The sequence below is a fragment of the Anarrhichthys ocellatus genome, unplaced genomic scaffold, assembly GCF_004355925.1.
Source record: "Anarrhichthys ocellatus isolate YVR2014 unplaced genomic scaffold, GSC_Weel_1.0 scaffold78, whole genome shotgun sequence".
Classification (NCBI taxonomy): domain Eukaryota; kingdom Metazoa; phylum Chordata; class Actinopteri; order Perciformes; family Anarhichadidae; genus Anarrhichthys; species Anarrhichthys ocellatus.
This window is the reverse complement of record NW_022280108.1, coordinates 2,636,102-2,649,894: the sequence shown is the minus strand read 5'-3', so window position 1 is coordinate 2,649,894 and position 13,793 is coordinate 2,636,102. Positions and strand designations below refer to the sequence as shown.

The 13,793-nt window shown below is 40.3% G+C and overlaps 2 protein-coding genes across 2 annotated transcripts in view; one reads left to right on the top strand and one right to left on the bottom strand.

Annotated features, from left to right (window-relative positions):
• Window positions 1-3,228, top strand: part of alg8 (ALG8 alpha-1,3-glucosyltransferase) — a 7,201-nt gene extending 3,973 nt beyond the window's left edge. The window contains exons 7-13 of the mRNA XM_031874031.1: window positions 305-408; window positions 594-714; window positions 895-1,034; window positions 1,408-1,547; window positions 1,708-1,805; window positions 2,168-2,240; window positions 2,394-3,228. Of these exons, the coding sequence (XP_031729891.1) occupies window positions 305-408; window positions 594-714; window positions 895-1,034; window positions 1,408-1,547; window positions 1,708-1,805; window positions 2,168-2,240; window positions 2,394-2,613 (896 nt within the window). The 3' untranslated portion in view covers window positions 2,614-3,228. The remainder of the gene's footprint in view (window positions 1-304; window positions 409-593; window positions 715-894; window positions 1,035-1,407; window positions 1,548-1,707; window positions 1,806-2,167; window positions 2,241-2,393) is intronic.
• A 545-nt stretch (window positions 3,229-3,773) lies between these two features.
• Window positions 3,774-13,132, bottom strand: guca1d (guanylate cyclase activator 1d). The gene is made up of 4 exons (XM_031874182.1): window positions 12,499-13,132; window positions 8,663-8,812; window positions 7,475-7,562; window positions 3,774-6,163 (listed from the first exon to the last, which is right to left on the bottom strand). Exons 1-4 carry the CDS (start codon window positions 12,691-12,693, stop codon window positions 6,039-6,041), a joined length of 558 nt encoding a protein of 185 aa, XP_031730042.1. The 5' UTR covers window positions 12,694-13,132; the 3' UTR covers window positions 3,774-6,038.
• Between the last annotated feature and the right edge of the window lie 661 nt (window positions 13,133-13,793).

The window sequence follows — 13,793 nt, the reverse complement described above, 5'->3', positions numbered from 1 at the left end:
ACAGACACACACACAGACACACACACAGAGACAGAGACACGCACACACACAGAGACACAAACGCACAGAGACAGACACGTACAGACACACTGACACTCTCTCTCACACATGCACAGACACACACTCACACAGAGAGACACACACAGAGACACACACACATACACACACACACACACATATACACACATACACACACACAGACACACTCACACAGATACACACACACATACACACAGATACACACACACTCACACAGATACACACACACACACATACATATATTTATGTGTGTGTTGTTGTGCAGACGGCTCCATCAGGTGGAGGAGCTTCAGTCCGCTCCGTCTCTTGTCTCTCGGCGGCATCGTGTTCTCCGTCTGCGCTCTGTCCTTCGGCCCCTTCATCGTCATGGTGAGTGGAGTCTTCCTCTCGTCACAATAACTCGAATAGAACTCAATGTATAATCTGCAGTGTGTAGCTGGGCACAGGTTGAGTGCTGAACGGTCTTTAAGGAAAATATTCTTTGATTTAAATAAGACCTCACCTGAAGCTGCCGGGATGTGTGTGAGACCTGACGGTTGGCATCTTTATTTCAGGGTCAGCTCCCTCAGGTCCTGTCCCGTCTCTTCCCCTTTAAGCGGGGCCTCTGTCACGCCTACTGGGCCCCCAACTTCTGGGCCCTCTACAACATGCTGGACAAAAGCCTGGCGGTGCTCGGTGAGACTCCAGAACGTCCTATCTGATCAGTTAACTGTCATACACACCTGCATTTTACTTCTACCTTCCAATCTGATTTTGGTGATAAGTCAAGGAAAGTTATGTTAAAGTATTATTTAGAGTATATAAGAGCCACTTGCGCCACTTGATTGCCTGTAACAGAAACGTCTACCTGTTCAGGTGTTCGTCTGAAGCTGCTGGAGGAGGCGGAGCTTCCTCGAGCCTCCATGACAGGCGGTTTGGTTCAGGAGTTTCAGCACTCGGTCCTCCCGTCCGTCACTCCCTCCGTCACACTCGTCTGCACTCTGCTCTCCATCCTGGTGAGGCGCAACAAACTGACCGATAGTGTTTCGCTCTTTTCACTCTTATGAAGTGAAATACTGCAACACCTGCAGGCTGAGGTGGAGGAAACGCAGTAGAGATCAGTGAACGCAGTAGAGATCAGTGAAGGCAGTAGAGATCAGTGAACGCAGTAGAGATCAGTGAACGCAGTAGAGATCAGTGAACGCAGTAGAGATCAGTGAACGCAGTAGAGATCAGTGGAGGAACGCAGTAGAGATCAGTGGAGGAACCCACTAGAGAATGGTAAATAAAGGCAGTGAAGTGAGGTAAAGACACAGAGTTCGGCAGGGGACCAGTAGAGTTCAGCAGGGGACCAGTAGAGTTCAGTCTAACTGTCCTTCCTTTCTGCAGCCGGCGGTGGCCTCCATCTGGTGGCGTCCTCGCGGTGCTCGGGGTTTCCTGCGCTGCCTGCTGCTCTGCGCTCTGGGTTCCTTCATGTTCGGCTGGCACGTCCACGAGAAGGCCGTCCTCCTCGCCATCCTGCCTCTCAGGTGAGCCGCTCCCACATGTACCTGATGTTTCACACGGCGGTGGAATGTAAAGAAACACGTTAACTCAAGTATTGCATTCCCGTGTCCTGCTACCTTCTACTTCTACTCTTCCACGTCTCTTCTTACTGCTCCTCGTGTCTCTGTTTGTTGCTTCCTGCAGCATCCTGGCGGTCGAGAGCAGAGAGGATGCTGGGATCTACCTGGTTCTGACCACCACAGGTCATTACTCTCTGTTCCCGCTGCTCTTCAGCCCCGCAGGTAAACACCACAGCATCTCGTTGTGATGCCTTCTCTCGCTATTTTCAATCATTTTACAAACCAAACAATCAGCAGATGAATCAATAATAACAATAATCATGAGTTAATAGTTCAGAATGAGCTCCAGCTGAACAAACTACAGTAAAATCCTGCTTTTACATGAATGTGTGAGTCATAATACCCTCATGATAGAATATATAATAGTACAACAGACACAGTCTGAATACCTCAAACATTTTACTGAATATACCGACATACTTTACTGAAGCATCATTTTACTCTAACAGAGTATTTTCACAGTGTGGTATTAGTACTTTTACTGTCGTGAAATATCTGAATACTTCCTCCTCTCTGTGGTTCAGAGCTGCCCATCAAAGTGTTTCTGATGCTGATGTTCACCATCTACTCTTTCACTGCTCTGAGGAAACTTCACAGGTAAATAAAGTACACATACAGTGTGTGTGTATATATATATATATATATATATATACACACATATATAATACTTAAAGAATAACGTTTAATCTACAAAATTGTATTTGACTCCATTACCCAGAGTGCTCAGTAATCAGATCACTCTCCTCTCAGCGCTCGTTTGCTCCGCCCCCTCGAGTCTGTCTACCTGATGGGACTGGTTGCCGTGGCGATCGCCTGCGAGGTGGTCTTCCCCTTGTCGCCGTGGCAACAGAAGCTGCCCTTCCTCCCCCTGCTGGCGACCTCGGTGTACTGCTCGGCCGGCGTCTGTCACTGCTTCCTGCGTCTCTACGTCAGCCTGCTGAGGCAGGAGGAGAAGCACAAGCGGCTGTGAGAAGGGCGCAGGTTAGATTCCCCCAAAACAACAACACACACCTGCACACGTGCCCCTGAGCAAGGCACCCAGACACTGATCAGTCAGGAGGAAGTGACTGTCGTGGGTCCAATAACTGCTGATCCGTGTTTCTGCCTCAGTTTTAGTTGTTTTTCTTCTTCTTCTTCTGGATTATCGAGCAAACACCGACCACATGTCAACAACAACAACAACAACATCATCATCCAGAGTAAACATGTCAAACCGATCGTGTTGATTAGATGATCCAAACTGAACCCTGCTGTGTGTTGACTGCATCACGATAAACACACCGGAGTTTAGTGAAGCTGGGATCTATAAATCTATGAGGTTAATCTGGAGAACGAATGATGAAGGTTAATAAAATAAATAGAATAAAGGATGAACTCACCAGCAGTCAGAGCTGACGGGAGATATTCAGCTGTGTGTCACATGTGCACCTTCTTAAAATAACATTTTGGCTTTTCTGTATATTTCCTGCGGACGTTAGCTTCCATACAGGAAGTAACTGCACGATCAGAGTCACAATAACATCATACTTTATATACTTAGAGCTCAAGTGTTGACTCTACGAGTTATACTAGTGAGCAGTAATCACGTATTGCATTTACAGCTCATTTCACATTCAAAGCTTCACTTGAAGACCTCGATAGAAGCTTCCAGACCTTCTGTCGGCCGTCCAGCCTTAATGCAAACCCCAATGCATGCTGGGATAGATTCCAGCCTCCCGCGACACTTTATGGGCGGTACCAGTCAGCTGGAAGTGTTTTATTTATCTAAAACACTTTTAAACTCTTGTGAAAAGACAGCGATCTCAAACAGGAGTCCCAGAATGCAGCGCGTGTTCTTCCTGCTTACTTTTACATCTCGGTCGGTTTAAACTGGTCCCAGACTCTCTGAGACGTCCAGGTGAATGAAACCAGCTGACCAGTGATGACGAGCTACTTCCTGGTTTTATTAAATACGTAGTCCAAAAACAGAACTGAAAGACGCTTATGTTTGTTTTTCTATATTTTCAAATAAAAAAGATGAATTTATGCTATTTGTGTCATGTTTATTGTTAAATCTTCATCGCTTCACCTTCCAAACAAAACTGAGAAATCATTTTAATAATTCTCACCAATACAAAGTGATTCCCAGAGCGCGTGGTTAGTCGTCAGTTTATTAAATAAAATGACTCATTTTGTTTAAAAACTTTATTGATAAGGCAACACACAACATGATCGGTTGAAAGCAACTTACAGAGTTTTACACACTTTGACTGTAGAAATCTCTCTACTGCACAATAACAGCTGTTAGCGCCGATGCTAACCTGCAGAACTACCAGTTAGCAGCTTAATGGGCAGAATGGCCTCCGCTGGTCCTCAACTCTAAACCACCAGATCTGAGTCTTCAGTTTCATCTTCATCATCATTCTCCTCCTCTTGATCTCGTCTCACTCGTCATCGTATAAAAATAAAAATCATTCAGCGGATCCCTTTTTCACGTCAAAATAAGAGACCAGTCGCACTAAACTAACTAATGCTGTGAAATAACAATCGTTATGTTCGTCCATTCAAACATTGAAGCAGTTTAAAACGTTTTCAGAGACCTGACTCCAGTTTTTACACAAAAGTCTGCATTTAAAACCTGAAGTAAAAGTAATTGTTACAATCTAAATGTACTTAAAGTACTTCTGTCCTGTGAGAACCTCGTATCTCTAAGAAGAACAAAGTGATTTCAGCTTTGTGACGATGCGTTTTCCAGCTGATCCGAGGGGCTTTTTAAAGAGTTTATGTAGCTGAAGAAGAACGAGCATTTTATCATCACTCCATCCTTCAGTTCATCACAAACATTCAACATCACATCTGGAGATACGAGGCTTTCACCGGACATGAATGAGATGAAAACCTGTCATCTGAAAGGAAACTAAAGTGCTGCAACCAACGATTAGTTTAGAGTTATCTCTTTATCTCTTGATTTAATCAATTAGATGTTTGGTCTATAAAATGTCAACGCCGTCCTGAAATGTCTTGATTTGTCCACAAAGATATTCAGTTTACTGTCACAGAGGAATAAAAACATATTCATATTTAACAAGCTGAATGTTTTTCCTTTGAAAAATACTCAAACCGATGAATCCGTTCTCTAAAGAGTTGACAATCAGTTAAATGTAGTGCTGTAAACATGTTACCAATCTTATTTGTTCATTTATTTGTCTTGTTTCAGATCTCGTCAAAACAAGTTGACCTCTCTTTATTTAGATTTTAATCACGTTTGGCTCGGTTTGGCCCGGTTTAGCCTTGCTGGCTCTCTGGACTGGCCTGTAATAGAAGGTAGACTTGCTGTCCTTTTTGCAGTAGTAGTAGTTCATGGAAGTGAAGCTCCACTCTGAGAAAGCTCTTCAAGCTGTGAGTCGACATGTTTTCTGGTTGCGTGTCCTGAAGGAATAAACCTCTGTCTGTAAATCTGCTCCATCACGGCTCAGCACGCTGAACCTTTTAACGGCATTAAGAGGATCAGCAGCTTCTGAGAAAAAGACGAGACTCCCAGCATGCTCTGCTCTCAGGAGACACAAACCGGCCTCTCATCGATGCTCAACACAACGCGGCAAAATATCGGGAAAATCAGATGTCGATTGACTAAACGGATGTTTAAAGCAAAGAACTAAACTCTTTATGAATGTAAAATAAGGTGTTTTTGGACCAGAGGAACTCTGTCATACTTCTGAGTCCTCTGTTCTAAGAACATCCATTTTTAATGTGTCCGCAAGAACAATTGTAGTTCTCAGAAAGTGTTTTTTTTAAGCTCCTCTCTCAGAGTAGAGATCAAGATCAAAACCAGCGCCGGCAGCCACCATTTATAAAAACAACCTGTACACAAACCTTTTCTTAATGAGATGCAGTCTTACATTGGCAACGCTTTGTATGAAATCAGGTTGTATCTGATCAAAGAAGAAGTAAAGAAAGCATTCAAGGACAACTTTCCTTCCTTTGTGTTGTGGAAACACTTTGGTGCTAAAGAGGTATCGATGCTCGACACGCGGCCCTGGACATCACTTTGGTATCTTTGGAAACTGGAATCATCACTATTGTTAAAAATCTGAAGGACAGATTCGTGGCGGTGGATCTTTTTTTTGAAGGATCGAGGTGGCTGCTGGAAAACAGAATCATCAAAGTCTTCTTCAAAAGAATATCTTCGTCCAAAATGAATTTGGTTTTCAACGAGTAGCCGGAACAGCCAATCGCAGTATATCGCAAAGTTTAACTTTTTTCAGCGTCCGCTGTTTTCCCGCCACCTCACTCTGACCACGAAGCATCGGGGAGTGAACAAGTCTTTTCTCTTATTTTGAAGGGGAGTGAGGGGTAAGTTGTTTTTTTAACTTCTTTGGATGGGGGTGGATTTGGAGGATTTCTGCTCCAGTCACCTCACCCCGTCCGGCCCTCCACGATGATGACTAACACCGGCGTCAGGTCCATCAGGTTCTTCAGCATGTCCATGATGTCCTCATGGTCTCTGGCTCCCTCGATGAACTCCTCCAGGGTCAGCTCACCTGAGTGGTGAGATCAAGAGATGGTTACAGACGGATTATAATGGAGACTAAACGGATAATCCTCTCCAGTACCAGTACCTCATACATTAAATCATACACTAAAACAAGATGGTTAAAAACATGTAAAACTGTTGATTTCCAGATTTAAGTTTACATTTGATAACCTGTAGACTAGTTTATTGATTTTGGCAACTATTTTAGATTTCGTCTTAAGTCTTTAGATGAAAATGTTTATTAGTTTTAGTCACATTTTAGTAATTTTTATCCTTCACCCAAACATTTTAGTTTCAATCAACTTTTTGTCAAAATGTTTTCTCCGTTAATTTTGTTAATTTTTTTTATTTTAGTCAAATGTCCCTTCTCATCACATCGGATTGAATATTTCAGTCAATCTAAGTGTAGCCATAGCAATACTTTGTCATATTATTCAATTTTATTTCACATAATATTTTATCTTATTATCTGATTAAAAAATGAAAGCTTTTGTGATTTGAGAACGCAGCTTTGTAGGGACGGGCATTTTTAGGCAAAGTCAAACTTTAACAACCAAAATTGTTTGAACAAAGTAAAGACTAGTTTAAAAAAACATGTTAAGCTACATTTTAACATTTGTCTTTTTTCGTCAACAATATGCATGTTTATGTATCGTTAAGATTAGTGTTTAGTGACGTCTTAGTCGTGGAAAAACGGTTAGTTGATGAACATATGTTGTCGTAGTTTTTAACGAAATGAACACAGTTGTAGACAAGTTGATTTCAGATCGAGTTTCCTTGAGATTGTTCTCGATCGCAGCTTTTATTGGCGACAAGGATTTCGAGGATCTCCAGATCTAAGTTTTTAAAAGCCCTTGATGTCTGGATTTATTGTATCTTTTAAGGGTTTAGTGACGGTTTAATAACTCTAAACGAAGAGGTGTCTCTTTGCACATCATCCATCAGGGCTTTTATAACATTTCTCTGTAGTTTTCCCTGAGCAGTAAATCACAGTATCGTCTGCATACAGTCGGATTCTGCTTCGTTTCTCATTTTAATCCCAAACTGAAGGATGGGTTTTTTTCATTTCAGTGCAATATTTAAAACTGTACACAACAAACTAACAAGCTTTAATATTCTTAGAACCTTACCACTAGATATGTAAAGACTGTAAAGTCAGAGAAAAGGTTGTGCTTGTTGTTTCAACTCTTCATTGTCATACTTGATTACATTTTCATCAGCTGTGTTTCCAGCAACTGTTACTGGCAGTAATAGTCGTAGCGGAAACATCCGCCTCATTGGTAGTAGTGATAATATCTATTAGCAACTTGTTCTTTACCTTCTCCCTTCACATCGATCTTTTCAAATATGACCGAAACGATGTCCTCTGGGTCGGTTTCTCTGTTCCGTGTAATGTCCTGGATGGCCTGCAGGGGGAGACAAGGGCAGTGTTTTTACTTCCTGTAAAGATTTAAAACACTTATTTCTAATCATTTAGTTAACTGCAAGACAAAATGCATTTTATATGAGTCAAAGATTCTGCGAATAATCTGTGATCAAACGTTGGGAATTTAAGAATCATTTACCCAGAATTAGAAGTGGAAACGAAAACAGAAAATGGCCTAGAGTTCATTTTCCTTATCTCGTACACATTTTTAACATTTATGTTGTTTCTACTCTCCACTTCAAGATTTTAAATGTCACTTTTCAAGCTGCTTTTTTTCTTCTTTTTTTTCTTAACATTTGATTATGGCCGGATTATCGCGTGCAACCAAATCATAAAAGTAAATTGACAGTTTCTTTTTAATTCTGGGTCAAATGAAGCGGAGCTGCAGAGGGTTAAAAGCTCCACAGTGAGGCTGGACTCTCTGAAATCCTTCAGACTGGTTTGACGTCCAGACCGACTGAGTCGGGAGTCCTTCGCTTCCTGTCAGCTGATAGATTGAGTCCATTCAGCAGATTAACACTCCTCTAATTTCAGAGCTAATCCAACCCAGTTTTCTGTCTGTGTGAGCGGAGCAGCAGCTTCAGCTCTGATGATTAACAGTTTCTAGGACATTTTGCATTAAGTGTGTCAAGTATGTTCTTTGCAATACGTTTTATTTACTCTCCTAAATTCCCTTTAAAGTTATAAAATGCATTTTGCATCGTTCCATCCAGAAACCTTCTGCATCTGTTTTTATACTTGTCCTCTAAATACTCACACTAGCTAACCTAAAGATCAGCCTGAGCAGCATCATTTTCATTGTTAGCATGCTGAAGTTAGCATTTAGCTCAATGCTAGTACAGCCTCAGCTGCAGGCTCCATTCAGGACTTCTGTCTTCAGTGGAGTTAGTTAAGTTGGAGTTATATTATTTTTATTTTTATTTTTTAGTCAGACCCTCGTTTTTTTTAGCCTATATTTGTTTACATTTAGTCAAATTAGCGGCAAGTATCCCAAATGCGTTTTTATGGACGTTTATTCAGATTTTGGTTGTTTTGTGTCGAGGGTCACCGACAGTTGAGGTCTCACTGTTTTGTGATTACCGAGAAGATGGTCTCCAGCTCCTCCTTGTCGATCTTTCCGTTGCCGTCCTGGTCGAACAGTTTGAAGTACCACTTGAGTTTCTGGTTGATTTCTCCTTTCAGCATCAGACTGACGGCTGCGATGTATTCCACGAAGTCGATGTAACCGTCCTGCAGGCAGAAAAGAGGGATCAGTTCCTGTGAAGACGTCTTTGTTTTTAATCTAGCTGCCTCATCGGCTCTCTAAAACTAAAGCTGGGTATCAAATAGAAAGTATCCAAGGTTCACTTCATAAATCATGTTTTTTTTACTAATTCCTTATTTAAATTTTTACCAGTTTTAGACTTTAAATTGTTAAGACAAAGTTGTTGGATGAAAAAAAAGTAAAATATATGTTTATCTTACAGGTACATAGTACTTCTATTATAAGAGAGTATTTATCCAGTGTGGTATTAGTACTTTTACTGATTACTTTTAATAGTAGTTTAAAATCCTAGAACTCATCGACCGTCAGACCAAACTCTCTGAGGATTGAACCTCATTTAAAATAAATCATTTTATCGGAGCTCTGTGATCCGACGTCTTTCCTTCAGAACAGTCGACCTCATCCTCCCTGAACTTCACCGCCACACACTCTGAATCCAATTAGCTCGCCACACACACACACACACACACACACACACACACACACATCAGGGATCAATAGCTCTGCATGCACATGCTGTGAGCCAATTAGACAGAGAGCCAATGGAAGTTCTGCTTCGGCCGTCTTTGTCCTAAATTCATACAGCAGCAGACAAAGCGGCAAAACCAAGACAATAAAGAGACAATCCATGAGATAAACACAAACTGAGAAATAAAAATGAATAAATAAAATTAAATAAGTTTATAAAATCACCAAATAAAACAGAAAAGCGACGACGTCACATGAAAGCCAGTCTGTAAAAATGTGTTTTAAGAAGTGATTTAAAAGAGATTACTGACTGAATATTTAATATATATATAACTACAATAATATGATATTAATGGGGTTTTGCGGCGTTATTCAGGTAAACATGACGACGTGAAAACTGGAAACAGATGATCAAAAGTATTCTCGACTGGTCTTCATATCCCCAAAGTGAGATCTCATATTTAACATTAATATTCATGAATGACAGTTTTATCAATACTTGCCGGCTTGTATATATTATTTTTTATTTCAGGTAAAATATAAGCAATGAATTATTTGGTCATTTAATGTTTTGTTCAGCCGACATGGACGTACAAGACACCAAATATGTATTTTTCGTTAATTATATTTGTCAAGAAAGAACAGAACGTCTCACAGGAAAACATTGTCTTCTCCTACAAATACAATCCTAAAACACAACTCAACCATGTTTAAATCATCATCACACAGTTCTGATTCTGATTTAAAATGTCGGACTCTGTAGTTTCCACCAAACTGTTCCTGTAGACTTCTCTTCAGTCCTACAGTTACAGAGGAAGTTTTAAGTTTTGATATCCTGTTTATAGACTAACTGTCCACTTAATGATTGTTTGTTTGGTATCTGTCTGTTTTGTCTGCGTCTTTAACCGTTTTGTTTTTGTCTATTTGTCCGATTTTTTTGCATTTTAGGACCCCTTCAAAAATATGATAACCCACCTCAGAGAGCTTATCCTTAATAAATAATAGTAAACAACATATTTGCATACGTTGCCTGAGCTTCAGTAGAAAGTTCACAGGTTAGTTTACTTAGTAATGTTGGTTTGAGACACTAAAGCGACTCACTCTGCTGTCTCAAAACAACATCAACACATTAACTGATAAGTTTATCTTAAAACAATAATCATCCTTCGTAATGCACTTTCATTGTTAGTGAAAATAATCCACAGTTTATCTAAAGTTAAAAATGAGGCTTCAGCATTACAAATGAATCAAATCAAGTGTATATCCTTCAAAATAAGAGTCTTTAGTATAACATTCCCTCGACAAGTGTTCTGTCATAAAGTTACTTTACAGAGGGTTACGTAGAATTTTAGTGTTTTTTGTGACACAGCCATTATGGAAAGCACAACAACCAATGTTATCATTTCCTAGCCTCTTTACACCAGCCTTCACTATCCAAATCAAAAGCATAGCTCCAACCCTAACCCTTTATTCTAACCTCAGCTTTATTCTAACTTGAAACTTAAAAACCAAGTCTGAACCCTCAAACTGATTTTTGTGTCAAAGCGGGGACCACCAACATATCCTCATTTTACTGAAATTGTCCTAAATTTCAATTATTTTCAAATCTGTGTTAGAACCAAATCTACACCGTTGTGTGTGTGTGTGTATATATATATATATATATATGTATGTGTATATGTATGTATATATATGTATGTGTATATGTATGTATGTGTATGTGTGTGTGTATGTATGTGTATATGTATGTGTGTGTATATGTGTGTATATGTATGTGTGTGTATATGTATGTGTGTGTATATGTGTGTATATGTATGTATGTATGTATGTGTATATGTATGTATGTGTATATGTATGTGTATATGTATGTATACAATATTTCTGCAACTTTCAATGTCTGTTTTTCGTTCTTTGACATGCTTGTAATGTAGTGATGTAATTGAGTCACACAGTAACATGTGTCTACTAAAACTACTCCGCTCTGTAAGTAACACACAGTAAGTGAGTATATCTCACCCTAAACTTTGCATTAAATACTTAAAGGATATTTAAGATAATTCTCCACATTACAAACCCGCCTGGTTACGTTTTGGGAAAGATTGCAGTTGAGTTTGAACACTAAAAATGCCATTAAATGAATAATGTTAAAGAGACAGTAGAGATGTTTAGAAGTGTGTTTGTATGGGTTTCACTACAGTAGATGGAGTAATGTTCTGCCGTGGACACATTACAAACTCTTAAAATAATCTATATCAGTCATATTTATAATGTTTTCACCTGTTATCTCTGCTCTCATCTAACACACCAGACTCCATTCACAGAAACATAACTTTACTGGTTTTACTGCTGCCTCCATCGGTGAGTTATTTTGGCAGATCAGAACTAACCCTTTAAAACTTTAAAACCCTTTGCTGTAGGTAATACTGTACACTGAACTATCCCATTAACCCGGCTTCCTCTGTCAAACGCTTCACTCACGGTATTAAACCCGAAGTCACCGAGGCTAATTAACTACACGCGTACATATGTTTAATTCTCAGTACGACTCCTAAAATATAACATTTATTGTTTATTAACTTAATTAACTTTAGTGACATTAACACAACAGCAAGTCATTTAATTTGACAGACTGAAATGTTTGAAGGCTGATCCATAGAAAAATAAAATATTTATAAATATATAGTATATACTATATTTTTATTTCATAGAAGATAAAGCTAAAAACTTAACAGAATGTTTAAAAAAGCAATATTTCTAACTTTATTTTAGCAACTTCAATATGCTACATTTATTTATATATATGTGTGTGTGTGTGTGTGTGTGTGTGTGTGTGTGTGTGTGTGTGTGTGTGTGTGTGTGTGTGTGTGTGTGTGTGTGAGAGAGAGAGAGAGAGAGAGAGAGACTATATAAATATTCCTCAAATCAAAATAGCCCCTCACTATTTACGCCAATATTAAAGTACTACTGACTCCATGTAGTTCCAGCAGTAAAAGAACACAAATATTGTCGTACTGATACTTTAACTGCATGAAGCTGATGGGTGTCATGGCAACAGTGAGGCCTAGACTGGTTCTGGTCCAGTTGAACCAGTTGGACCAGCAGCAGCAAAGACTTCCCCAAAAATAGAGAATAATAAAACAGGAAATGCGGTTTAATTCAGAAGCTTAGATTTGAAAGAACGCACCCCGTCCATGTCGAAGGTGAGGAAGACCTGGTCCACGTAGCTGTTGGCGTTCTCCGTCATGCCCTTCAGACCCAGGATGGCCTTCAGCTCGAACAGCGTGATGAGGCCCGACGGAGACTCCCGCATGAACTTGTTGTACCAGTGGTGCATATCCTCCGCCAGGATGTCGTCCAGGTTCGAGCCGTGGTTCCCCATTTGTCTGGTCCGACGGGTGCACCGAGAAAACCCCAAAAAAAGAGAAGGAAAGAATGAGGGACTCTCACTCTGAAGGAGAGGGTTTGGGACAGAGAGAGAGAACCAGACAATGACCTCCGACAAGAAACGCAGGCCTCCTTTGATCCACAGTGGACGGATGTTTAAAGAACATGAATAAGAGCTTGATTAAGGGGTCTGAAGAAACACAACAAAAAGAGTCAAAAAAAGGTTAGAAATCCACGGGTTCCGTGGCAGGAAGGTGGAGCCGGCCGACATCCAGTGACTCTGCAGGTAGAGAGCAAACCTCAGGACTCTAACCCTCTTAGGTCCTGCAGGAAATAAATCAAGGATGCACCTAAAATAACTCCCTAATGAGATCAGGCCACCCAGCACGCGAAAAGTTCTGCTGCCAGAGGCCAAGGCCGAGCCAAGAAGCTTTACCTGGTGAGGTTCAGCCGAGGAAGGAGGGCTGTCCCTGGAAGGAGGCTGGTTATACAAGAGGTTCAACTGGGTTTCCTGGTTCAGACGGAGAGGTTCCCTGCTGTGAAGCCGAGGAGGGGACAGACGGGTCCAGGTCATGTGTGGACACTTCAACAGGCAGGATGATGGGTTTCAATAGAAACTGAAGCATCAAACAGTGGTGGTGCAAGTACTGTGCTCAAGTACAATAGCGTGGTGATACTTTTTATTGTGAGAAATCCTAGAAAAAGACATCATTATTTTGAAAACCTTGGAGCTCTTCATCTGAAGATGAGCTGAAAGCTACAAAGACAAAACCAATATAAAGACTGCTTCTTGCTGTATCTCCAACATTGGTGTATAATGGGCTCAGAGCTGCTGGTAGTGATCCAGTTAAACTATTTAAAGCCTTAATGACAACTTCATAGAAACACTGGCATTCTGACCTTTTGTCTGCTTAGTTTAAACATCTATATCATTTAGATTTTTTATAACAATTCCATCTTGTTACATGAAATGAGAATGTTAAAAAGACAAGAATTAGATGCGCGAAAATAAATAAGTAGTTAACAAGGACAAGGTCTCGATATAGCAACCACAAAGAGATACACAACGACCACAAAGAGATACACAACGACCAC